The sequence below is a fragment of the Cheilinus undulatus genome, linkage group 4 (assembly GCF_018320785.1).
Source record: "Cheilinus undulatus linkage group 4, ASM1832078v1, whole genome shotgun sequence".
NCBI classification, from domain to species: domain Eukaryota; kingdom Metazoa; phylum Chordata; class Actinopteri; order Labriformes; family Labridae; genus Cheilinus; species Cheilinus undulatus.
The window spans coordinates 29,656,752-29,681,630 of NC_054868.1; the positions used below are offsets into that span (position 1 = coordinate 29,656,752).

Here is a 24,879-nt window from a genome sequence, read left to right on the forward strand (position 1 = left end):
CTATAGTGGTACTCAACAGGTATTGCCTCAAGACCACCAGCTCCTCAGTGCAAGATCGTGACCTAAATTTCGGAATTTTTTCCTTCCCAATAATATTCCCAACGTTTCTGGGAAACTCTCCACAAAAAAACTCCCAAGACTGAGGAAATAATCAAAACCATTTTAGAGAATTTTCTTTGAGTTTCCCAAAAAGTTTATTAAAAAAAAGATAAATTACTGCGGAAATCCCTGAATAATTCAGAAAAAAATCAGCTATCAAGCACTTTTTAAGGTTTTATTCCTTTCAAAAAATTAAGCCCACTTTTGGGTCCCAGTTGAGTACCACTAACCTTTCTGAGCTGTCAAGTAGGGGAGAGCTGGATAAGATGAGCCAATTTTTACTTGACATGAGACAGAAGAAGAATGAAAATACAGACCTTTATTTCAAGACCTCTGCAATCAAATAAAATTATCAGCATTAATCTATAATGCGTGTCTCATGAATACCACGTCTCAGGGTGATGTGACTGAAGTTGTATCTTCTTATAAATATCTTGGGTTTTTGATTGATGATTAATTAACTTTCAAACTTCATATTGAGCAAGTTGTAAAGAAGTCAAAATTACATCTGAGCTTTTATTTCAGGAATAAGTCTTGTTTTTCCTGTACTGCAAAGAAAAGACTTGCTGCTGCCACTTTTCTGCCTTTGATTGATTACGATGATGCTCTGTACATGCATGCATCTTCTCAATGCCTTAAATCTTTGGATACTGTGTACAATGGGGCACTGAGGTTTATAACCAACCATAACTCCCTAACTCATCATTGTACTTTGTATGATCGAGTTGGGTGGTCTTCATTGAACACACATAGACAAAAGTGCTGGCATATCCTTATTTATAAGGCTATTCTAAATGTGCTTCCATCATGCTTGTGTGTTTACATTAATGTGAAAAGTTCTGGGAGTTATAGTCTTTGCTCAGTGACTCAGTCACAAAATGTAGTTTTGCTATCTGTGCCAAAGGTCCGTCTTGAAATGGGTAAAAGAAGTTTCAGGTATGCTGCTCCTGCAGCCTGGAATCTTCTACAGGAGACTTCATGTCTGGGGGGAGCTAGTCTCTTTAAATGTTTTTAAAAGTAATTTAAAACTGTTGGAGAATGAGGCATCTGGTTGTAGATGTTTGGACTAATGACTTATTACTCTGTGACATGGATTTGTTTGATTTGTCTTTGAAATAATTTTCTCAGTTCTATTTCTGTAACTCTGTTCATCGTGCTGCTGCCTATCTTGGATAGGACACACTTGTAAATGAGATTCTTGATCTCAGTGAGGTTCTCCTGGATAAATTTAAATAAATGAGGGATAAGTTGATCCAAATCAGGGAGCAAGTTGTGCCATCATGGAGCAAACTGAACACCTGAGTTTGAGGTTTAAGTTAACAATTACAAAGCGCATGATTACCAGATCTGAAATGTCTGAATCACCTCAGTTTAAAGGAATGTATGCAGAAACAGAAGGGTAGAGGTGAGATCTTTACTCTGCTTTGTGGTCAGCAAGTCATTACCAAGAAAAATTCTGGCACACAAAGCAGAAGTCCCATTTGTCATGCTGTGAGATATTTTCTAATCAAATGATGATTTAGAAAATAATTGAAAAATCCTTTATTGGCTCCTTATCCATGCAAAGACAGGAATTTGTCTTTTATTTGCTTGGGCGAAAACACTGCAAAAACTCACATTTTAGAATTGTGTTTGTCTTATTCAAAGAATTAAGAACTCAGTACAGGTGACACATGCTACACTCACTGAGAAAGTATTTCAGCATCCCACTTTAAGATATTAAAGGCAAAAAAAAGCCTGATTTGCTAAAAATATGTAGCAGCAAATTTAGCAATAAAAAAAATTGCTAGTTTGCTAAGCACATTGAAATGAGTGATATTCCCAAGTGAATGATTTTGAAATTCGACTGATACCTTTTTAAACTTCAGAGAATTTACTGAACATAAATGCCTTATAGTGTTGGCTCAACTTACTCCATAGGTTTTGGTCCACGTTGCCCTATAGCTGTCATTTTGGAAAATAACTCCTGGTTTTGCAATTCAGTCTAATCTTAAGCAAAGTGATTTACATGCTTTTATGTTAGTGGATCACCAGCCTGTATAATACATTTTGTAGACATGGATGAATTTGCTTTGATATGTTATCACTCCTGACATGTACAAAGTTTACTTTGACAGGCAAAGAGCAGTTTTATACATAAATAAAAAAGGTACTTACCACTTCTCTCATATGCTTATTTCTAACACAGTAACATAGTTTTGATGGATTCGGCCTGCCCACAGCATTGGCTGGATACTGGCACATATGATCAGTAGCACTGGTGCTAGTATCCTGGCTGACAGTCTGCTCATTTTGGAGATGAAAGGTGCTCCATTTACTCATATGGGACACTTTTTAACCCCTTTTATCACTGTTTCTGTCCATTTTTGCCACATTTTTTCACAAACAACCTATTTTGCAAGTTTTCACACATTCTGCCACTTTCCACCCATTTATACCACTTTAAACCAATTTTTTTTGCCACTTTTCAACTTATTTTGCCACATCTGCCCAACATAAATACCTTTAACCCATTTTGCCACTTTTCACCATTTTCCACCAAGTCTTCATCTTTTTTATGCCTTTCTTAACCTATTTTGCCAATTTTATCCAATTTTTGCATCTTGTAACCAAACTTTGACACTTGTTGCCCATTTTTCTCACTTTTAACACATTTTTATTTCATTTAAATCCTTTTACACTACTTTAGCCACCCATTGCCCTATTTTGCCTGTCGCCCACAGTTGCCACTTTTTTGCCTGGAATTGACACCATTAGCCCATTTTGCCCCTTTTTAACTGCTTTTCACCAGTGCCCCACGCATTTTTGTCTATCCTAACTCATTTCTTTCCACTTTTTAACCCTTTTTTGTTTTTAATAACCCTTTTTGCCACCCTGTAACCCCTGTTCTCCATTTTTATGCCAATTTTTGGCACTTTTAACTAATTTTGGCCAATTTTCACTTTTTTTGCCTCTTCTCACAATTTTTAATCATTCTTCTCTTAAAGTTATTTAAACTCCTACTTTATTTTCTGGCAACCTGACGTTTGTGCACTTTGGATTAGCTATGCTGACATTACTATTTGAGTAAATAAGCCAATTAACATTCTCGCTGTAAAAATGACCCCCAAAATGGTAATTCCTGGTTTAAGGAAAAGAGGTTTTATTATTTTTTTAAAAAGGCCTTGTTGTCTGCATCATAATGAATAAAATTTGTCATTTCTTAGATAAGAGTTTGCATTATTCAGTTTGAAAAAATGGTTCACATTAACTTTCCAATGGACTATGATTTTGACTGGGTCCCTGAAAGCATTTGCCTTAGACGAATACTCTCTAAATTCACTGTCATATGAAAACCTGTGCAGTTTCCTTGATTCAGGGGTAGGTCATCTTAGCCCACTCTCCACAACATGTTTAAATGTGGCTACTTTCCTATTGATGTGGTTGTGATCAACATTTAGTTAGGAAACTGTTCTTTATGTCTTTGTTGCACTTATGAACTCTGTAGCTAGAAAAATGACCTTGTACTTACTAGAAAATATAGTAGGTGAACATGTCAGATGTCTTTTCTCAAGAGCTAATCAATGAATCACAGCCAGATAAGTGAACTGAATTATTTTTATTTATTCATTTATTGTTGTTGTTGTTGTAGGAAAAGTGCATAGTTGAAGCCCTTTTTCTCATATACAGTAACAGTGTAAATCACAGTCTCCAAGCTGATCATCCCAACCATCTAGTATGGCTTCCTGTTAATTTCACAAAGCTACTTATGGTTTACTTCAGTATTTATCCCTTTGTTTCTTCCCTGTCATCTTCAATAGAAAATACAGAGAGTTGAAGTTAAAAATATTTCATGACATTTGATGATGTGGAAATGAAGAGCAGCCCGTTAAGATTGTTGGAATGAACTGAGCTCACACGTCACAGAGCCGATCCAGGCTCTGAATTGCTAAAATAATGTATTCAAAAAGGACCCTTCTTTTGAAGAATTAGTCATTTCACTTCCCATATCACTATCAAGAATGAGTAAAGTCCTACAAAAAGGTAGCTCCATGAGGGCATGGAAAGAATGAGAAAATCCATTATCTTATACTGCAATTCAGGGGCAAACATTAAAATGGTCTATTGTTAGCACAGCTCTTAATGGCGACGATAAACTACTAATAATGGAAACAAGATTGCATTGTTAACCACAGTATGAGAAAACATGATAGAAACATCTGCTGAGATCCTCCTCATCCCATCACAACTTGAGAATGAGAAAAATAAATTGCTATTCTTTTACAAGACATCCTCCACATGGGAACTGAGATCTAGTACTACGGATACACATTGGCACTGGTTATAACAGCAACTTTTTTGCTCCGTTCCTTTTGGTTTATAAAACAAATCCCTGTACAGAAGTTGTGAAAAAGAAACCTTGGTTTGCTCATGTTTACAAAAAGATTGCTGTGATTTTAAGAAAGAAAAGACAAAAACTATCATCTAAAGAGCTGAATTTGCACATCAAATCATCAGAAAAGATTCACCCTACATCAAAAGGTGCTTTAAAAATAGAAATCTAGGCTACTCTTACGTCATTTCACAATATTCCACTTTCATCTTGAAATACAAAATAATTGCGGTATCTGATTTTATTATGTCAATATTAGTGAAACTTGCTTGGCATGAAGTGAAAATTTTGTTTTCAGATTGAACATAATCTCTCTGCTGAAACATACTATTAAAATATTTTGTAATATGACATCATTACTGGCACTGTTTAGCGTTTTTATTTAAAGGGGAGGAAACCACAACCCTTCATTACTCAACAAACACACAAACAACATTTTGAGTTCCACGAAAGGGAACTCCCTGCTACTCCTCCCCTCTGCCTAAACCCTTGCAACACATCCCTTCATTTGGTGTTTCTGTCAGTCAGTCTGCACCAAAGCTTGATCAGTTAACTAACACAGAAGACATCAGACCTCTGATTTAAAACATAGTGAACCCCCATCTGATGGATCAACATGAGGATATTACTGGCTTATGGGAATACAAAACATTTTCAGGGTTATTTTTGTGGAGGTTTCGTGTATGTGAAAGAGTTGACTATGTTTTTAAAAGCCAAATTATGTGTATTTGTAAAAAATCAGAGCAAGGAATGCCAGGAAAGTTAACATGATATGTTTATGTACATATCATTATCACTATCTGGACTCTCAAGATAGAAATCACTGACTGATCCAGCCCAATGAGGAAAAGAAAAAAAAAGAAACCTATTTGGATAAAGCTTAGCAAGGGGATGGTCACTGGTCACAGTAACTTCCTCACTGTGCAGCTCCAAGTGTCTTAGGTGTTCCTGTCTGGGTCTGCTGCTAGTCAATGGGTGGTGTTGGAGGTTCTCTTCTGTCACTCTGAAAATGAAAAAAAAAAAAAGAAAAAGATTGAAAGTTTCCATAATGGCAGGGTCTAGGGGTCTACAAACAATTGGTGTGTTTGCTCTGACTAAATCATGGATCAGTTTACATTGTTGCATAATTATGTCAACTTTGGTTTGTGTTACATTGGGACAGTGAAAAGCACCCTTAAAATGTGTTATGAAAATGCTCCCTTTAGGTCCATTTTTTTGTGGTTTATGAATCCATACACAAATATTCAAGTATGCAACTTTGATTGTGTCTGTCACAGTGAGGGGCAGAGCGAGGAGAGCTAGTGTGTTTATTAATAGATCACAGGTTGCAAGATTTCACTAAAATAAATATTTAATTCCACTGATAAAACCCAACCTGGGAGTGATGTCCAGATGAAATCTATGTGTGGGGTATGTTGGGCGTTCATTACATGGTTAATGTTTTTCATATAGACTGAAGCTCCTTCAGGTATGCCTTTTTTCAAGTTAAGCATGTCATTTATACATCTTGTTGGTATATAAAGAGAATTTTTACAAACTTGGCATACCGCTAGCGTATGGCTGTTCTAAAATGAACTGCCTACCTTGGCTTTAAATTGAAACAGACCCTTCCTGTAGAAGGCATATAATGAACTAGCAAAGGCACCGGTGTACATAAACTGAGCTGCTCTAGTTGAATGGTGCTTGCTCTGAAAATGTTGTTACACTGGGAGTTTAAACAGAAACTCGTTAGCTGATAATGTTTTAAGTTTATGCTATTGTGAGTCACAATGCCGCAAAAAAAAGTGATTTAGGACAGAATGTCATGATAGCACATTCAGCCAATGCAATACATGTTGCATAAAATCAAACAAAGTAAAGGATCTAAGTTGCTTTACAAGAAAACGTTTTGGTTTTTCAGTGCTTCATCAGGCTCAAGCTTCTTATAAGCTAATAAAAGTTCTATCAAGGAATACTGATTGAATTTCAAATGTTAGAGCCCCCACTGGACAGTAAATTAAGTTTTGGGGGGGTTGTCAATTGTATCGAGAACAACAGCCTCTGTACATGGGAGATTCAGAAATTACCACAAGACAACCGGTGATTCTTAAAAGCTCATTTTTTTAAAATAAAAATGCGACTAATTTAGCAAATTTCTCTGTACTTCATCATTGATAACAAGGCACTGGATTGTTTTATTTTACACAAAATAATAACATTATTTTTTTCTTTTTGAAGATCAATTTTCATTATTAATCCTGGGTTATTACTCTGATTTAATGTGGGCTTTATCTCAGCGATTCATTTTATTTTTTATTTAACTAGATAAAGAACCATTAAAATTGAGATCTCTTTTACAAGGGTGAACTGACTGAGATGTCAGCAGCAGACGTCTTAATAAATGATACAGATTCAAGAGGCAGATTACAAACATTATTTTAGTGTTTCTTATACAGTATCCTCCAAAATATGTACTTGCATCACTGTGTAAATGTTTGATTGTCAGGGAAATGGGAAAGTGGTTGATACTGACATTGTGGGGTCCAGTAGGTTTGTCTGTTTGACTGGAACCTCTGAGACTAGATGGGCGCAGCAGGTACAGGAGCAGAGCGAGCACCATCCACCCCATCACAATCATGGGGAGGCTCAGTTCTCCAAACCCACCGACTGGCACACTGGGACCTGGCACTGAAAATAAACAAACAAAAAGCAGCTGAAAGAACAATTAAATCAGAAATCATCAGACTATAATCTAGTACAGTCATGCTTTGAAATAACATTAATAAAATGATCAACTGATAAATGTTTTTCTAGACTATAATAGTTATATGTGAAGAAAAAAGGGTATATTTTGGTCATACATACATTCCTGGGGGCATTCTGTGTCTGTGCAGTAGAACTGAGAATGCCTAAGCTAAAAGAAAAACACAGAAATACAAAAAAGTTTTATTACAATTAAAAATGTGTGATATTTACTAAAAGAGGAGCAGACACTTTCTACTCACAGTTTTCAATAGTAAACAGTGAATCTTCATGTATGGATGGGGCAAAGTAACCATCTTAGTATTGCCTGCTCATCAAAATGTCTTCAACATTTGTGACAGTCAAATGTTGTGTAAATTCTTTAGCTAGTTAAACAACACCCTTTCCTGCTGCCAGCAAATCAGAAATCCCCTGGGGCAGCTACAGCCTCAGAACCAATGGCAGCTTGACATGCAAGTTACACCTGTGCACAAACAGCCAGTCACATCATCTGGAAACTGACGTGACACAATTATAAGATGTTTTCTTTTAGAATGCTGTTTCTTGCATAATTTGACCACACATTTTCTAAACACTTTCCATTAAGAAGAGATGAATAACAAACACGGTGGAAAACCGATGTGCACACAGGGCTACACAGTGAAACATACCTGCATGGCAGAACTGATTGGGGCTGAAGATAAACACTGAACAGGATCCAGGATATGCTGGCTGAGTGCAAGCTGTTCATTGCCAGCCCTGTATACTTGCTAGTGAATTTCAAGATTATCCTCTTTACTACCCTCTCTCTCTCAGCTGGAGATATTTATGCTTTGAACAACTCACTTAGCATACTTCAGCCTCTTCCTGTTCTGTTATTACCAAGTCTGACAATAAAAGTTGCAGTTTCTGAAAGACTTACCAGGTTGATGAGGCGCCTCATCACATATTCATGGGTGCAAATGCACTCACAAGGGTCAAAGCCTCCCTCTGCCATTTCTCAGCAGACGTCGTCCACCTCTGTACGAAACAAAAGTACAGTAAGGAACTAGGACTTACATGAACAAAGGAGAGAAACCTAATGCTGTGCCCTATTGTTGTTTCACAGGCTGACACAGATTAGAGGGAGGAGACAGCTGAGTTAAAGACAGACAGCAGACTCCGTGGCTGTAATATCTTACACGTCATGTAAGTTTTGTTAAAAGTGCAGGCTGATGCAATTGTCTACGTCAACTTTCATTGCTAATAATCACATCTATTGTCTGGAGTAATGTGCACTAATTGTAGCTTTTCTTAAAAGTGAACAATAAAGCTATGGACTGATTTAACTTAATTAGAGAAAATCTAAATGTTTAATATTCAAATGGAGCCTTTATTGAGAATATTCTTAATAATGTCAGCTCATTTATTTTTGTGCTGTCCATGTAATACATTACGCCTGGATGTGTCTTTGAAATAATACTCCCATGATTTCAGACAACCAGTCATAAATGGGCCTATAAACAAGAACCAAGCTCTTTCATTAGCAAACATACAGTGACTATGAAAAGTCTACACAACCCTGTTAAAATACCGTATTTCTATAATGTCAAAAATTATGAAAGGATTTTTCTTTTTTTCCCATTTTTAATCTAACCTTTCGTAATTTTTTTTCCAACAGTGCTTAAAAGTCTGTCAGAGTACAAGGGCAGTTCCTGTGGGTAAGTACTTATCAGGTAACCCCACAGATTTTCAGCAGGGTACAGGTCTCGGCTCAGACTGGGTCAGTCCACAACTTTCATCTTCTTCTGGTGAAGCCACTCTTTTGTAGATTTAAATGAGTGCTTTGGATTATTGTCATACTGAAATGAGAAATTGTTTCAGCTTTCTAACAGACACCTGGCGTTTTTGTGCCAAAATTGACTGGTGTTTTGAACTGTTTGTAATTCACTCCGCACTAATACACCAGTTCCAGCCAAACTAAAACTTCCCTAAAGCATTCTGCCACCGCTACACTTCACTGTGGTAGTGGTGTTTTTCAGGTGATGTGAAATGCAGTTTGCACATCATCTATAGAATAAAACTGATGAACTACATTTTTCTGCAAAATTTAGTTGGGCTTGAACGTTACCCTTACAAGAAAAGGCTTCCATCCTGCTAGCCCACACCAGAGACTGAGAAAAAGAACAGGGCATTTTTGTTGACATATTGACAATGATATTGTACACATGCTATTAATTACCATGGTTTTAGTATCTCTTTAAATGTATCTTTTACTTACTTAAATATGTATGCACATAACTTTTTATAGTTTTCATTTGAGATTGTTTCTGCAATTCCATTGTTTACAATGGTCTATCATGTAAATGCATTTAAAATATGACAGCAATAAGAGAACTAATTAATTAATATGAACACAAAAATGCACATGTCCATAGTAGAATTAAAGTAAAACTATCCCACTGACAGGTGCATTTCTCATTAGGTAAACATTAACAAGATAATAAAATGATTAACATTTCATGAGACACTGACGTATCACAGTTGCATTTCTACTCGTTTACAAGCTTTATTTAAAACCATTATGGAAAACATGAACACGTTGTACTTTCCGAGGCAATCCACCTCACTACATCTCGAGAAAATAACAAATAAAAGGCCAGATCATCACGACCATTCCGGCATCCTAGAGCCTGTCGAGTTAAGCATTCACACAATAATGCCCTCGAACAAATACAGCTAACGTCAGACTAGCCTTTTGCTAACCTAGCCGTCTGACCGGGAGGAAACTAACAGCTGTCCTTTAGGTCCGCCGCCGCCTGTTAATGGACAAATGATTACATACAGATGTGACAGCATCGCAGCATCGAAACACCACTTACTTTGTAGATGAAAAAACAAAAACAGATGCCGTTAAGGGGCTCGAGCTGCACTGCTGTCGCACGAGACTGTAAAACTGCAGGAAAATCAACCTTACGTCTGTGTTTTGTTTGATGCACGTGAACCAACCACCCAGCTATTCTTCATCACAGACATCCGGGAGGGCAAGAGGGTGTGGCCAATACACGTCTGGGGCGTTGAATATGTTTGTGATTGGGTTAAAGCTTAATGGACGGGCCTTTGAGCCAATTACAGTAGGTTAGGACCATAGCGTCTGGCTAGTAAACAAACAGTCGAGCTGCCTATCAATTTTCCGAGGGAGATGAACCGAAATCCAACATCTGTGCAGTTGTGTAACCAAACAAACAGAGGTGGTATGCCACCTGGTATACATATACAATCAGTGTACTTAAAAATAGCTTGTCTTTTAATCATAATGAAGAAAAATGAGGGGAAATATTTTAATATATATACAGTGCTTAACAAATTTATTAGACCACCACCCAAAGTAAGGTTTATGCCACAGCTGCCCTAAATTAACAGCATTGGTAATTACCAAAATCATTTTCTATGTTTCTGCAATGGTTAATACACCAATGTGTAGTAGCTCTTTCACCAAAATGATATTTTTAATGCTAAAAAATTTTTTTTATTGTTTTTCATGAATTTTCAAATTTACTGATTTACAAAAAAACTGAAAAAAATAGTGAAGCACGTTATTATTTCTTGATTAACATGTCAAGTTATAGTTATTTACTTGCATTCCTGAACAGAAAAATTAGTTTTACCGGTTGAATGTTATGCTTGATTCATTTCTGACTTCTCAGAGAAGCCCAGTGAGCCGGCTCAAATTTGGGTATAAAAAGGTGAATTCAGTTTGAAATTCCTCATTCCTGTTCAAAATGGTAAAACGTGGAGAGCTCACTGAAAATGAAAGAGAAGCACTTCATGATGCTGGATGGTCTCTGAGAAAAATATGACAGGTGGTCTAATAAATTTGTTAAGCACTGCATATATATATATATATATATATATATATATATATATATATAAAATATATAGTCTTGGATTAAGAACATTAGCTCAGAACAAAGGCGTTTTATGGTTGTATTGTAAAAAAACATCAGCATATTTCCTCCAACGTTGCAAAAGTTATAACCTGTAAATCATAAAAAGATTTACTAAGAGTATTGTCATATGAACAGGTGGTTTATTTTATGGTCAATCAAAGAAGTAGAGGGTCTTTGAACTAGATAGATACAAACCATTGTGAATGACTAAGAATTACTGTATATATTGTAAGCTTGAATTGTTCTTTTAAATAAAATCTGAAATGTTCCTTTAGTCCTTCTCTCTCCCTCTCTCACCTTACTTGTTCCTTTTTGTCACTTTTTGCATTAAAACATGGTGAGGTTTAATTATAGAAGCTCTTTTCGGATTCCTACCTCACCTGCACAAGCCTGTATTTTTTACTCTTTCCTTGTGAAAGACGTACCAAAGTCTTAAAATGAAAAATATATACCATATGTGCAAACAAATAAATAAAAATTAATGAAGAAACATGTGTCCACTGTAGTTATCAGATCAGAAAACTGAGTAAAATGTCATTCACAAGGTTTGTCACAAACAGTTAACTGACTTAGCACAGATCCTGTCATTTTCCTTCTCTTGATTTTATGTCATCACTTACAAAGACACTGTTCAGTGAAAGCTGGAAGCAATCTTAAAAAGTTAACCAGGAGAGCAGCTTTACTGCCAGTGAGAAAGGAGGAGATTGAAGTATTTGAGAAAAATGTATACGTTGAAGCACTGAAGAGTGGAAGTGTGCTCACTTTACAGCTGAACTGTCACTACTGCTTCTTTGCTAGTTCACACTAAAAAAGGAAAATCTTAATAGGAACATTACAGTCACGTTTAAACCCCTCTATGCAAATGGATGTGCTTAAAAATCACATGTGTTAAGTACATGATGAGAATTGTCCTGAAGGCAAGTTACAAAAGCACATCAACCCGTGTAGCAGAGCTCATTATTGAAAGTTCTAGTCTCCTCTGCATGTAGCTGCATTGTGTGTGTGCTGTAGGTTCTGGACTCACTGGCTGTTTGGTGGTTGGTAGGCAGGTAGTCGACGGCAACGCTGAGCTGCCTTTGAGGTAAAAAAATAAGCGGCAGAAGGTGAAAGTGAAAGGACGGCTTCGTAACTGTGAAAGGCACCGAGCAGTCCCCATACAGACGGGCAACATAGGGACAGAGAGGCCCCGGGTCTAGCTTGAAGGCAGGAGCGTTTCAGCAGACACAGCCATGGCTAACATCGCGGTCCAAAGAATCAAGCGGGAGTTCAAAGAAGTTGTCAAAAGCGAAGAGGTGTGGTAACATTTCTGCCTTTAATTGTAAACCTTTTTTTGTTGTTTCTGTGAGAACTCATCGAAACATCTAGATGGGCTGTCATGCCAGATACTAAAATTACCTTTGCTAACGCCAGGTCTCACAGCCTTGTGTTGCAGTAGGTCAGGCCTTAACAAGAGAACTTTAGCTAGCTTTAGCTCGACATCACTGTCAGCCCAAACCTGTTCTGTTATGTTAGGTGGGTGTGTTCAGGAAACACCGGGGATTCAGCTTTGACAACTAACAGGCCTTGTGTATTTTAACTAACAACACCGCACACTTTGGGGTTATAATATGAAATACTGAAATCAACACACATTTTATGTTTTATTTTGTAATCCCCATGCTATGTATTAGACCTCTTTACTAACGGAAATTAGTCGTGTTGGCAGTTCTTAGCTTGCTAACAGACATGGACATTTCACCCACAGCTAGCATTAGCATGTTTTGTTATGCTTTAACGTACACCAGCGATGTCACATTTATTAAACCTTTATCGGTTTCTGTTTTTGTTTTGGATTGGCTTTGGTTTTTAGAGTGTGTATTCAGCCATTTTAGCGCCCGCCAAATCTTGTAATTGTGGATTTTTGGTTAACTTTTTCTAGCTTTGCCTTCTTAGCTAGCTACCTGTATTGCTAACGAGCCTACATGTCCTAACGCTTTCTGTATTGAGTTATGAAACAATCATATTTTGATTTTTTTTCCAAGGGACATTCGTGGTTTCTTTACAGACTAACTCTTTTCGGTTTAGAGTCTCTGTGTTAAAATACTAAATAGCTTATCATATGTCAGAGACATGTCCAGACACGGGCTGATGTCTGAGTAATTATTTACGGTGTTCATCTCATTTGTTCAAATTCACAGACAAGTAAAAACCAGATAAAAGTAGACATGGTGGATGAAAACTTCACAGAACTGAGGGGGGAGATTGCAGGTCCTCCAGATACACCATATGAAGGTACTGACCAACTGCTGCATTTGAACTACTTGTCAATCAGTGTGCTAAGTTTTATTATGCCTAAACATTGCTTTTTGTCTTTATTTGCAAGGTGGAAAATATCAGCTTGAAATAAAAATCCCAGAAACCTATCCTTTTAACCCACCAAAGGTACGTGATGTGCTTCAGTATTCAACACTTTTTCCCTCTTTGTAGAAATTAAATGGTATTTAAGTATATTGTAACAATTTACATTAAATTTGAGAAATATGTACAGATTACTGATATGACAACCAGTCTATTTATGTTTTATGTAGGAACAAAACAGATATTTTAACATCAACTATGTTTCTTTTTTTTTGTTTTACTGAATTGACTTTACAAAGGTTGACAACTGAGAGTATGCAACATTAACTTAATTAACATATCACTTTTAGCACTGTTTCTGAATAGAAAAGTCTGTTTAACAGTCTTTCCCTGTGATTGAAATAAATATACCAGAACAAATGTACAGGAGACCAGTATCAGCACAATGTAACCATTAAAAGATATATTGCTTAGACTTGAGCTATGGATTACATACTTTCAGCTTAATTTTTCTCTCTGAATTTATTGTTGATTAACCTGACGTTGTTGTATCTTGTCACTAAAAGAAAACATGAAGAGATATATGATACGTCTATGTTAAAATAAGCAAGTTTGGTTCTGAAAATACAAACGGCAAATTGTCTTTAAACCCCCATCTTTGATTGAAGTGAACCAATAGAAAGGTCAGTTTAACAGGCTGCAGGCAGCCAGAAAATAACCTTGTTTATCCTGAACTGGTGATATAACTAGGTAAAAAGGCAAGTGATGGAGAGAGCTACTGAGCTACTTTTGGAAGTCAAAAATAACCTAGCACAAAGACAAAGAAGAAACCTGAATACTTTTGGAAATCTTGGGAGATAAAACAGTACATTAGTACATTTTCCTTTTTGGAGGATGGACTGAAAATCATCCATCTCTTTAACTTGGAAAATGGGATGATATAGTGTAGTGAAGAAAAAAAAAATGATGAAAATCATAAATGCCTTTTGGATGTAATTATCAAGTGAAATACAAACCTGCTGAACCTTTTTTTTTGTACAAGAAAAAAATATGATATATAACCACCTGAATTTTTCACAAGATAGAAGGGTAAATTACCACATTAACCAGTGGTATTATTACTGATGTAAAAGTGTCACCCATCATCGGTCAAACAGATTAATTTAGTCTGAGCTAGTTGCTTAACTTGATTGTCTTTATCTCATGATATTCATTATATCACATAGCCTTTCATACAATTACACAGCCAAACTTTATTTTGGTCTGCATGTAAAGTCACCCAAAATTCCATGTAATTGCACACTACTTTGCCTCTTTCTTAGGTGCGTTTCATCACTAAAATCTGGCATCCTAACATCAGTTCTGTGACAGGAGCTATATGTCTGGACATTTTAAAAGACCAGTGGTGAGTGAAATGCATCCGAAACTTGTTAGCTTCTGCACTTAAAATTGTTTCATGTCTACCCATGCAGTGTGTCAAACTTGCATAAGAAACTCACTTTTCTGCTTCATAATTTTACCACGCTCCTCCAGGGCAGCTGCTATGACCCTCCGGACAGTGCTGTTGTCATTACAGGCTCTTCTTGCTGCAGCAGAACCAGATGATCCACAGGACGCTGTTGTAGCAAACCAGGTGAGAAACCATGTTTGTTGTAGCCTTTCAATGTTTAAAAAAAAACAAAAAACTTTTAGAACAATGAAGTCTTAAAAGCAGATTTTTTAATTGAATGTGGTCAGTATTGATAGTGTGTGCCTTTTCTGAAGTCTTATTTTATCTTCTTTGCATCCTTAGTATAAACAGAACCCAGAAATGTTCAAACAGACTGCACGGCTGTGGTCACACGTGTATGCAGGCGCTCCTGTATCCAGTCCTGATTACACATGCAAAATAGACAAACTCTGTGCCATGGGCTTTGATAAGGTCAGAAATACTTTGTTGTGTTCTACCTTGATGTTCATATATTTAACATAACCGAGTAATGTGTAGGAAGAGTGTTTAGAGACTTTATATTGTCAAAACAGCTGATGACTCAAATAACAAAATTAATGAGAAAAAAAATTCAGAGAACCAGTTAATTGTCCATATAATTCTTGATGTAAAAATAGCTTCCTCTTATTCTAACCTCTTAAACGTAAGAAAAAGTTGATTTTGTTACATGTTTTGTAATTTTTAACTTCATATATTGTGTTTTTGGCTTTTTTTTTATGATACAGCAATACATTTAGAGACATGACCCTAGATTTTAGCAACCGGTCTTAGTGTGTTTTTCTCCCAAATATTGCAGTAGATGAAACTTTAACAAAAAAAGGTTATGATGGATTTAGTACTTTTTTTGTTTACATCTAACTTGTTAGGATGTGCTGGGATGCAATTCATTCAAACATTACAGTGGAAAGTATTTGCTGCTCTGGTTTTTTCTGTAAAAGCTCACAATTTAGAGTATTGTCTAGTCATTCTTAGTTTTTACAGATTTACAAATGAAACTATCTGTGCAATAATTTATTCTTTCCTGGCTCCCTTACAGAATGCAGTAATAGCAGCCTTGTCTTCAAAATCTTGGGATGTGGAAACGGCGACAGAGCTCCTGCTCAGCAACTGAAACCCAGCCAGGTGCGAGGATCCTTCATCATAGCATCAGCTCCCCTCGCTCCTTGGCACATCCCACCATTGCCTTTTGTTACGCAGACAACCCCACTCCCCCATTCACCACAGCAGTCTGAGCCTTCTTTTCGAACATGTTTGTTTGCTACAAACTCAAAATCAGTAGCCCCACTATCTTCAGTGAGCATCACACCACCTTGTTGCCTGTCTGACCACATCTGTCCGTTATGAGTCTTTTTCTGCCACTAACTCAAACTGTGTAAAAGTCCAATACAAACTCACGGTCATCTGTCTTGTCTTCCATGCCCTTCAGTCGTTTTTGCTCTGAAGCTTTTTTTCCTTATTTCTCTAATTTCTGTTCCTCAGTATCACTGAAAATCAAGTAACTGCCATTGCCTGTTGGATTTCCCAGGGTAGAAATATAAAGGACATCCTGAATAATGTTCTCACATGAAATCACCATTAACTCCGACAGTCATTTGGAGCTTACATGGACATAAAATACTACTAAGTTCTAGTAGGACAAAATTGACACGACAGGAGGAGTGTGGTGGATAATAGCGATTAGCTAATTGTAGAGATTTCACTCAGCTGCAGAGGGTCAGATGTAAAGGTTTAATTTTCCATTCGTAGAATCAAAGATCACGCATCGCCATACATCTGCATACATGCTCTGAAGGTAAAATGTATCTGTAAATAGACGCGTGTACATTTGAAAATACAATGGGGCTATACCTTTTTTTCTTACATAGCATTGTAAAACAAAATTATTTTAAATATAAACTATGCCTAGTTTACAATTATGATGGAGAAATATCTTTTAAATGCTTTTGTGAATCCAGGAGAAATCCCTCTAAATAGTCAGTTTTTGTTTGCTTTGGTGAAATTGGCGGGGGGGGGGGGGGCAGCCAAATCCTGTTGCAAAAGGCGCAGGTGATGGTTAGCTCAGGCTTAAGACGGTCATTACATGCTACCTTTTCTGCTCCACCATAATCCAGCCTTTTCTTGTGTCTTTTATTTTCCTTGCATGTTCTGCACTGCCTTTACTTTGTTTGGCCAAATGATGTGGTGATGGGGTGTCTGTTAAGTTTAACTTCCCCTCAGACTCATGGAGCTTGCAGGACTCTTTCCAAACATTTGGAAAGAAATGCCAGGATCCTCTGCTCGGCAAGCCACTTTTTCTTTAAAGCACACCCAGTTTGGCTTCATATTTGTGGGGAACCAAAGCCTTTACTGTCGATTAAGTATGTTGCTGGAAAATATTCTCCTCTGCTCTGAACAGGAGATAACCGACCTCAAGGAAGAAATGAGCGATACTGAATGCCATTGATTTCGTGATGCTGTGGTTTTGTTTTAACTTGTTTTTAGAACAATTGTTTCCATCCATGTGCACACTATTTTCAGCCACGGATTAAGGATTTGCTCTCAGCCCTGATGTTGATCATGCGAAGGGGCTTCATCACTAATCATGGAACCAGCCCAGCTGTTTTCAATCAAACCTTTGGCCATATTTAGAGGTATACAGGCGATATCCTATATATCCAAACTTGCTTTACTACACAGCCAAATAAATTGCTCATTGAGGTTGTCTGTGAATGATGTCTTATGAGTAAAAAAAGAGGCTGGAACTCCTCTGTTATTGTATGAAGCATATAGCAGGCCTGCACAGTGTTTTCACATATTTTGATTTGAGGTACATGGACTGTAAAGAAACGCTCTGCATATGGAGAAGTGGGGTTTGGATTAATCCTCACACATGGCCTTTTTCTTCTTTTTTTGGAATCAATCTTCCTTGTGCTTGCCCCCAGACTCATTACAACACAGACATTGTGCACCTTCTCCACTGATGGTGTACTGCTTCCAGCCAAAGCCCCCTCCCCAACCCAGAAAAGCTCATAGTCAGCAGTCCACACGGTCTCCTTTACCTGTAAATACTCCGGTTCTTGACAGAACCCTCTTATTATCACTAGAGTGCACCATTGATGGCTGGATCTATATTTTGTAATAAAAGGAAAGGACAAATAAAGGTAGAGAAGGCCCCCTCCCCGTCTTCCTGGTGTTGTATGTACAATATTGCACGATGACGAAGAAGCATAAAAACAAGGGGCTGTTGCATCTCGGTTTCTCCATTTGGATTGAGACTTGATTTTTTTTTTCCTCTTTTGTTTCCTTGGAAGCAAGCATCAGCAGTATAAAAAGCATGGTTATTTATTGTGACAGTGTCATGTTTCTTTGATTAAAAAAGTGGAAAATTATGTGTTTTTTTTTTCTTTTACAGTACTTGAACACATTGAGCAAGAAAAATGCACTTCATAGTAATGTCTAAAAGTGTTTTATTTTTCTGAAAAACGTTAAATATGATCAAGAGAATAGGCATACTTTTTAACTACATAAAAAATAAGTCATCAATAAAACCCTTGATATTCCTGCTCCCTCAATCTTTGAAAACAGACTGAAGCCAGCAAATTAACCATCTGAAGTACAAAAAATAAACTGGAATAAAAGACTGAAAATGCACTGTTATGGCAATATATGGTTTATGCATTCCAAAGTGAAGTTCTGTCTCATTCTTGTGCAGTGAAAAAAAATATTCAATTGGATTTCAGAGCCTAAGACTAGAAGAGAGAATGAGCAATGTGTACACAAGTTGGACAGCATGAATTCTATCAACACCTTGCAAAAAATTCAGACTTTAAATTACTTACAGTTGGGGATTAAAATACCATAGAGCTCCTACCTTGCCTTTTAATGTTTTTATCAAGCTACCGCACTCAAACATACCTAACTTTAAAAAATAAACTTAGGCCAGTACATCTTTAAAATGCACAAATCTTACACTGTCATGCTCCCACATTTAATGTACCTGCTGCTGCTTTTTAATATTTTGTTTGGTATTCAAAAAGGTTTAACTGCAAAGCAGAATAAAGATATTTACAAAACAATTTGTTTAGCAGTGCGAGACAAGGAGGAAGAGGTCAGGACACATACAGATGGATTTTTCCCCAGGGAATTTAATAAGCAACAATCATAACCAGATTAAAATGTTTGTAAAATGTCCATCCTGTTTTTCTTAAAAATGGCTCCACAAAAGAAGCAAAGAGCAACAAACACAAAGGAAAAAAAAATAACATGTTTTTTTTTTAAGTAAGACCTACATACAATGAGATTCAAATCATAACTATAAGGTTTTTAAAACCTTCTAGGATGTCAGTGGTGTGTGTGTGTGTTTGTGTTTTAAGAAAGGTCCATAATGTATCCAGGAAAGCTTTAAAGGTTGGAGAGCGCAGGATTGGGAAGGTATGAGGAATAGTCTGGCCCATTTTCTCTACTGTCTTGATTTCGCCTTCAGTTGCTTCCTCTTTACCTGAAACGCAAAGTTTAAAATCATTGAGTCAGTGTCAGTATCACCACCTGATAGTTCAAATGCTGTGAAAAAAACTTGTCTTTACATGAAGGATGACTTAATTAAAACAGTGCATACATTGTACTGCAAATGGCCTAATGTGAATAATCACTAGAATACCACAGTGACTATAAAAGGTCTGCAAAATCCTATTAAAATGCCACATCTTTTGTGATGTAAAATCACGTCAAGATACACTACATGGACAAAAATATTCAGCCGCCTGACTTACACTATCAGGGACAGTAATGGCATTGTATTTGAATACGTGCTTTAATATGGAATTGCCCCCTATTCCACAAGATTTTGGAGTGTTTCTGTGGGAATTTGTGCTGGTTCATTCTGTAGAGCATTTATGAGGTGAGGCGCTAATGTTTGACAAGAAGGCCTGGCTCACAGTCTCCATTCCACTTCATCCCCAAGCTGCTTGATGGAGTTGAGGTCAGGGCTCTGTGTGGGCCAGTCAAGATCTTCCACACCAAACTCATCAAGCCATGTCTTTTAGTCCTTGCTTTGTGCGCTGGGGCACATTAAAGTTGAAACAGAAAAGCGCCTTCCCCAAACTGTTGCCTTTTGAAAGCATGAAATTGCTAAAAATGTCTTGGTATGCTGAAGCATTGAGACTGCCCTTCACTGGAGGCAACCCTGAAAAACAGCCCCATATTATTATCCCACCTGGCCCTGGCAGTCTGGCAGTAACATTCTCATACGCATATGCAGTTCAGTGTCTGTGTGCTTTAAACCACTATCACAAATGTTTGCAAATGGAGTGCATGATTTTATACAACTGTGGCAACAGATCTCATCAAAACACCTGAATTCAGTTACTAACTGTGTGGCTAAATACTTTTGTCCAAATAGTGTATAAAATTTCAGAACTTTTCCACCTAACAATTTGTTTGTTTTTCTTCAGATGGAGCTGGGGTTTTTGTTAAGGTGGAGTGAATTATGACAAGTTCCAAATACCAGTCAGCTTTGGCCAAAAAAAAACACAAAAAAACCCTTCAGGTATCTACTAGAAAGATGGTGATTAATTTTACCTTTCAGGCTGACAAAAAACCAAAGCATACATCCAAATCTACAAAAGAATGGCTTCACCAGAAGAAGGTAAAAGTCTTGGACTGGTCCTGCCAGACCCCAGACTTGAGTCCTTCTGAAAACTGGACCTGAAGGGGGCTGTGCACAGGAACTGCCCTCACAATCTGGCTGTTTTTGAGCACTTCTGAAAGGAGGACTGGCCAAACTCCTAATCAAAAACACGTCATAACGTACCAAAACCAAAAATTGCTCCAAAAAAGTTAATGTTTTAGAGATGTTCATATTTATGCAACCAGGTTTTTGCCATTTAAAAAATATCTTCCTTGGTTGTTTTTTTAATTGAACTGTAAGAAGTTACACTGACAGGTGGAAAAAGTTCTGAAATGATGCATCTTGGCCACAGTATTGACACCACAAACCTATGGCATTTAACAGGAGTGAGTAGACTTATCTAGCCACTGTACAACTCTTTGTGTATTATCTTTTAACTGATCTACTAGTCCACTCAGAATAATTTTTATACCAGAAGCAACAATGATGCTTCCACTAACGATTTAGTTTTAAAACTGGAGCTCCAGCTGAAAGCTCAATGTGATAAATAAAACACGTCTACATACGGCATGTGAGCGTCAGATATTACTGTTAATCAAGTAGCATTAGCTGCTCGCTGCACACAATGCTGCTGTTATTCAATCTAAATTTCAGTTTTCAGAATTTTAGTACAGCTACTGGCACCTCCATCTACGCTATACTCCATCATAATCATAATCCTGACCTAAAGAAGCATCTTCCCACTGTTAATCTAAGTGAGTGGGGTAAACTAGGTGTAAAACAACGAAGACTTTTTCAACAGAAATATGAAATGTAAGTCATTTATTGAACTAAGAACACAGTATAATATTCTAAACTCAGACTTCTTTAAATATTTACAAATACAAAATTCTGTTCTTGCACTTATAAAAAAAAAATCAGTTGAGTTTTGAACTATCTGAAGTAGTGAATGCCCTACTGTCATCATCAGCAATTAAAATTAAAATTGCAGAATTTTATGAATTATTAGCGCAAGGAAGTCAGTCATCATTTCTTTCAGTGGTAAAGACTTGGGAGAATGATTTGGGGATGAAACTTGAAAGTACATGGCAACACATTTTTCAGAATACATATTTTCCATTTACAAGTAACAAAATTAAAGAAGGTAACTTTAAATTCATCTACTGTTTTTATTTAACTCCATTAAGGATGCATAAAATATCCAAAGATATCTCACCGAACCATCCAAGATGTAAAGTTAAAGGAACATTTATGCATCTTTTTTGGCTTTGTGATTTGTTGAAAAGTTTTTGGAATTTAATTCATCATTTCACTAAATCAGTTTTGAAAACAGAACTTGATTTAATACCCAGTGTATATTTATTAAACAACAAACCAGTTTTTCAGCTTGATCAGAAAAAATGCAGATTATTAATAACCATAACATATTTTGCCAAGAAGTGTATTCTTTTATTTTGGAAAAATGAACTCCCTCTGACCTTTAAGATGTTTCTTGATCAGATTTCTGAATTTCTACCTTTAGAGAGACTGACTTCAGTAAAGCATAACCGAGGCTATATTTTTCAAGACCTCTGGCTCCCTTCAGTAACATGCCTGGAAAACTTCCCAAGATGTCCCTAACGGACATACTGAAGTAAAAACAGGGAACCTGTAGTGACAGTAAGGTCTACAATAAACTGAAATTGTTATTTATCCTTCTTTCTTCCATGAACGTGTCGCTGTCTTAGCAACTGCTGTTTGTTTACCACAAATCTGTTTGTACGCAGGTTCTTGTGTGCACAAGTGTGTTGTACAATTTTGGTTATTTCAGAGGTTTTGGAATATGTGGGTGGGAGTTGGGTCGTGTACTCCTGTATGTATGTTTCCGTTATATTCTGGCTGATGTACACATGGTGAGAATAAAAATAAAATATATACCAAAAAATAAAAAATAAATAAAAAATCAGTTTTCCCCCTACAAAGTATGACATCAAGTGCCCTAGTTTTGGAAGTGGAGAAAGTGGAGAAATGGAAGTTTGGTACTTTATATTGATGAGCCATTGGCAGCAGGAAGCTAAAGAGTTTTGTCTATGTGTTGAAATAAGATCATGTAGTGGCCTGACTTACGGCTCAAAGGCTAGTCAATACAAATCATGACACACCCATTTCTCCACCTTCAAAATAAAAGCTCGAGATGTCATACTTTTTACAATGAGAAACTGAAATGTACAGAGCAGAAACAGAAACATTTAATGGATATAGAGTGAACAGTAAGTGTCTGATGCTGTATGAATTATCTTCATGAATTTCCATAACATTTCCCAAAATTTTTTCAGGGCATCCTTAAAGGCCCTGATTCACTGGATAAGACGGATAAACAGTCCTAACCCTTGTTTGTGAGAGAGCACGTACCTGCCAGCAGAACGGCCGGATATGTCAAAGTCATTACTGTGCTGTTCTGGTTTATATATTAATACAACACCAACTCACTGCCAGCCTGCCTGCCCGGTCATCACTGCTGGACTCTCCCTGCCTGCCAGAAGGATCTCCTCGACTTGTAGACATTGCATCTTCCTGTGGCGATCTCTCAGTGTCCTTCCTGCCATAGATAATGCCCTCTGGGCTGGACTCCAGCTCTATCTCAGTGTCGCCTTCACTGCCCAGGAGAAGGGCAACTGTCCCTACAGCTCTTCCTGTTTCTGCTACAACCTCAAACACCCTCACTTTCTCAATCTCTCTGCTCGCAAAAGGCCACCTGAAGAGAAGAAAGTTAACACCCCGGGGATAAAGGGATTTCTGTGCAAACAGAGAGCACTCTACAGTGATCAAAGTATTGCCGCTAAAAATTGTCTTGTGAATATGTACTTTATCATTTATCAATGAGAGCTGTAAACATTCGAATTTAAAGAAAACTGTTTTTTCTTCCTCTGCTTCTATTTCCACTCACCTCTGCAGGTCGATCTGTCTCTTTGTCCCTTCATCACTCTGTTTTGACATCTTGGTGTTGATCGACTCTGTCGATGAGTTGGAATTGGGGTCCGCGACTCTTTTCCTTCCTCTCCCAGCCCCTGTTGGTGCTGCTGCTCCCTCTTTGTCAGCCCCTGCAGGTGCAGCAACAGCCGATTTAGGTGGCCGGCCACGTCGTTTCACAGGTGTTGCTTCTGTGTCGGCGTCAGGGGTCATGTTCTGACTGGGCTCCACCTGAGAGAGACAGTGAAGCAAAGCTCAGCTAAGATAACATTTCAGCATGTGTATACTTTGGTGCACAGCTGGTCATCCTGTCTGAACTAACCTTCTTGACCTCATCATTCTTGATGACCGGGTTCTCGTTGTTTTCCTGCGCTCGGCTCTCTGATGACTCAGTGGCAGCGTTGCTGTTACTAGAGGTCACATTTTAAAACCATACATTTAAGAGCTGCGCTTAGTTTTAGATGATGTTTGTGTCTGTGAGGATGTGTGCAACTGTACCTGTTCTTGTTGATGGTTGAGGAGCTTAGTGGGGTGGAGTTGGTGCTGGTGTTACTGGCTGTGTCTGACTGGGGAGTGGTCTTGGTGAAGATCCTTCTCCCTGGTACTGTAAGAGGCTTATTTACAGCACTCAACACTGGGGCTGGTTTAGGCTGCATATCAGGTGTAGTAGTAAAACAGTGTTGATAGGTTAGTTAGCACTTTTGCATTATTGAGGACTAGCTAGTCAAAATTATCAGTGATCATGCTTCCAATCATTCATGAAATCTCTCTGTAACTTGTTATAAATCATATCCTCCATTGAACTACATTATGTAACCTACTGCCCTAATGGGTTTTAAAAAATACAAGGTGTTTCTAAAACCTCCTTCTTAGAGGCATTCATAACATGTACGCATTCATCCAAAAAACTGTCTGCACTATGTTTGCAACACACTGTCTTTGTTCTGCATGTGATGGGTATATTTTGATCCTCTGAGCATTTACCTTTCCAGTGAGCAGCATTTGTCTCATCTCTGAGGACAGGTACTCTTTATCATTTTTGAAGTCCTGTTGAAAGAAATGTAGGCAGAAATTTATAATGAATACAAAGTACTAGCACATAAATACTGAACAGAAATGTTTGATTTTACTTTAAATATGTAGTACTGGTACAGTATACATATAGTTAAAAAGAAAAGAAGTTACTCTTCTTTAGTCAGCAAGTGGCAGCTTTTTAAGCATAGGCTTTTTTAGACCTATAGATAGTGTGGTTTGTGTTCGCATGATGACATTTACAAGCAGACAAAAATGTGTGACAGGTGAAGGAAATGTGCTCCAATTGGTTGGAAGTTTTTATAGGAAAAATCCCAGAAGAAAAAAAGAAGACTATTTGGCTCAT

At 37.3% G+C, this 24,879-nt stretch overlaps 3 protein-coding genes across 6 annotated transcripts in view; 1 reads left to right on the forward strand and 2 right to left on the reverse strand.

The window, feature by feature from the left end:
• Positions 1-3,687: 3,687 nt before the first annotated feature.
• On the reverse strand, positions 3,688-12,539 carry smim14 (small integral membrane protein 14). 3 transcript variants are annotated; one of them, XM_041785234.1, is made up of 5 exons: positions 12,517-12,539; positions 8,115-8,212; positions 7,316-7,364; positions 6,984-7,138; positions 3,688-5,474 (listed from the first exon to the last, which is right to left on the reverse strand). In XM_041785234.1, the coding sequence occupies exons 2-5, from the start codon at positions 8,187-8,189 to the stop codon at positions 5,436-5,438; spliced, it is 318 nt and encodes a 105-aa protein (XP_041641168.1). In that variant the 5' UTR covers positions 8,190-8,212; positions 12,517-12,539; the 3' UTR covers positions 3,688-5,435. The 3 variants fall into 3 exon arrangements, with proteins under 3 accessions (XP_041641168.1, XP_041641167.1, XP_041641165.1); XM_041785233.1 differs by lacking the exon at positions 12,517-12,539 and adding an exon at positions 12,146-12,272; XM_041785231.1 differs by lacking the exon at positions 12,517-12,539 and adding an exon at positions 10,054-10,206.
• Positions 12,279-18,315, forward strand: ube2kb (ubiquitin-conjugating enzyme E2Kb (UBC1 homolog, yeast)). Its single transcript, XM_041785230.1, has 7 exons — positions 12,279-12,413; positions 13,299-13,392; positions 13,484-13,542; positions 14,781-14,863; positions 14,992-15,091; positions 15,251-15,379; positions 15,984-18,315. The coding sequence occupies exons 1-7, from the start codon at positions 12,351-12,353 to the stop codon at positions 16,056-16,058; spliced, it is 603 nt and encodes a 200-aa protein (XP_041641164.1). The 5' UTR covers positions 12,279-12,350; the 3' UTR covers positions 16,059-18,315.
• A 736-nt stretch (positions 18,316-19,051) lies between these two features.
• pds5a (PDS5 cohesin associated factor A) overlaps positions 19,052-24,879 on the reverse strand; it is a 34,202-nt gene continuing 28,374 nt past the window's right edge. For both annotated transcript variants that reach the window (XM_041785227.1, XM_041785228.1), the window contains exons 29-33: positions 24,486-24,548; positions 24,000-24,151; positions 23,824-23,911; positions 23,479-23,732; positions 19,052-19,424 (exon numbers count right to left, since the gene is read on the reverse strand). In XM_041785227.1, coding sequence (XP_041641161.1) covers positions 19,421-19,424; positions 23,479-23,732; positions 23,824-23,911; positions 24,000-24,151; positions 24,486-24,548 — 561 coding nt within the window. In that variant the 3' untranslated portion in view covers positions 19,052-19,420. The remainder of the gene's footprint in view (positions 19,425-23,478; positions 23,733-23,823; positions 23,912-23,999; positions 24,152-24,485; positions 24,549-24,879) is intronic.

Coding starts and splice junctions, on each gene's coding strand:
- smim14 (XM_041785234.1), bottom strand. CDS start 8,189: ATGGCAGAGGGAGGCTTTGACCCTTGTGAGTGCATTTGCACCCATGAA. Junction 7,365..8,114: donor TGAGGCGCCTCATCAACCTG/GTAAGTCTTTCA, acceptor TTTTTCTTTTAG/CTTAGGCATTCTCAGTTCTA. Junction 7,139..7,315: donor CACAGAATGCCCCCAGGAAT/GTATGTATGACC, acceptor GTTTATTTTCAG/TGCCAGGTCCCAGTGTGCCA.
- ube2kb (XM_041785230.1), top strand. CDS start 12,351: ATGGCTAACATCGCGGTCCAAAGAATCAAGCGGGAGTTCAAAGAAGTT. Junction 13,393..13,483: donor TCCAGATACACCATATGAAG/GTACTGACCAAC, acceptor TTTATTTGCAAG/GTGGAAAATATCAGCTTGAA. Junction 14,864..14,991: donor GACATTTTAAAAGACCAGTG/GTGAGTGAAATG, acceptor ACGCTCCTCCAG/GGCAGCTGCTATGACCCTCC.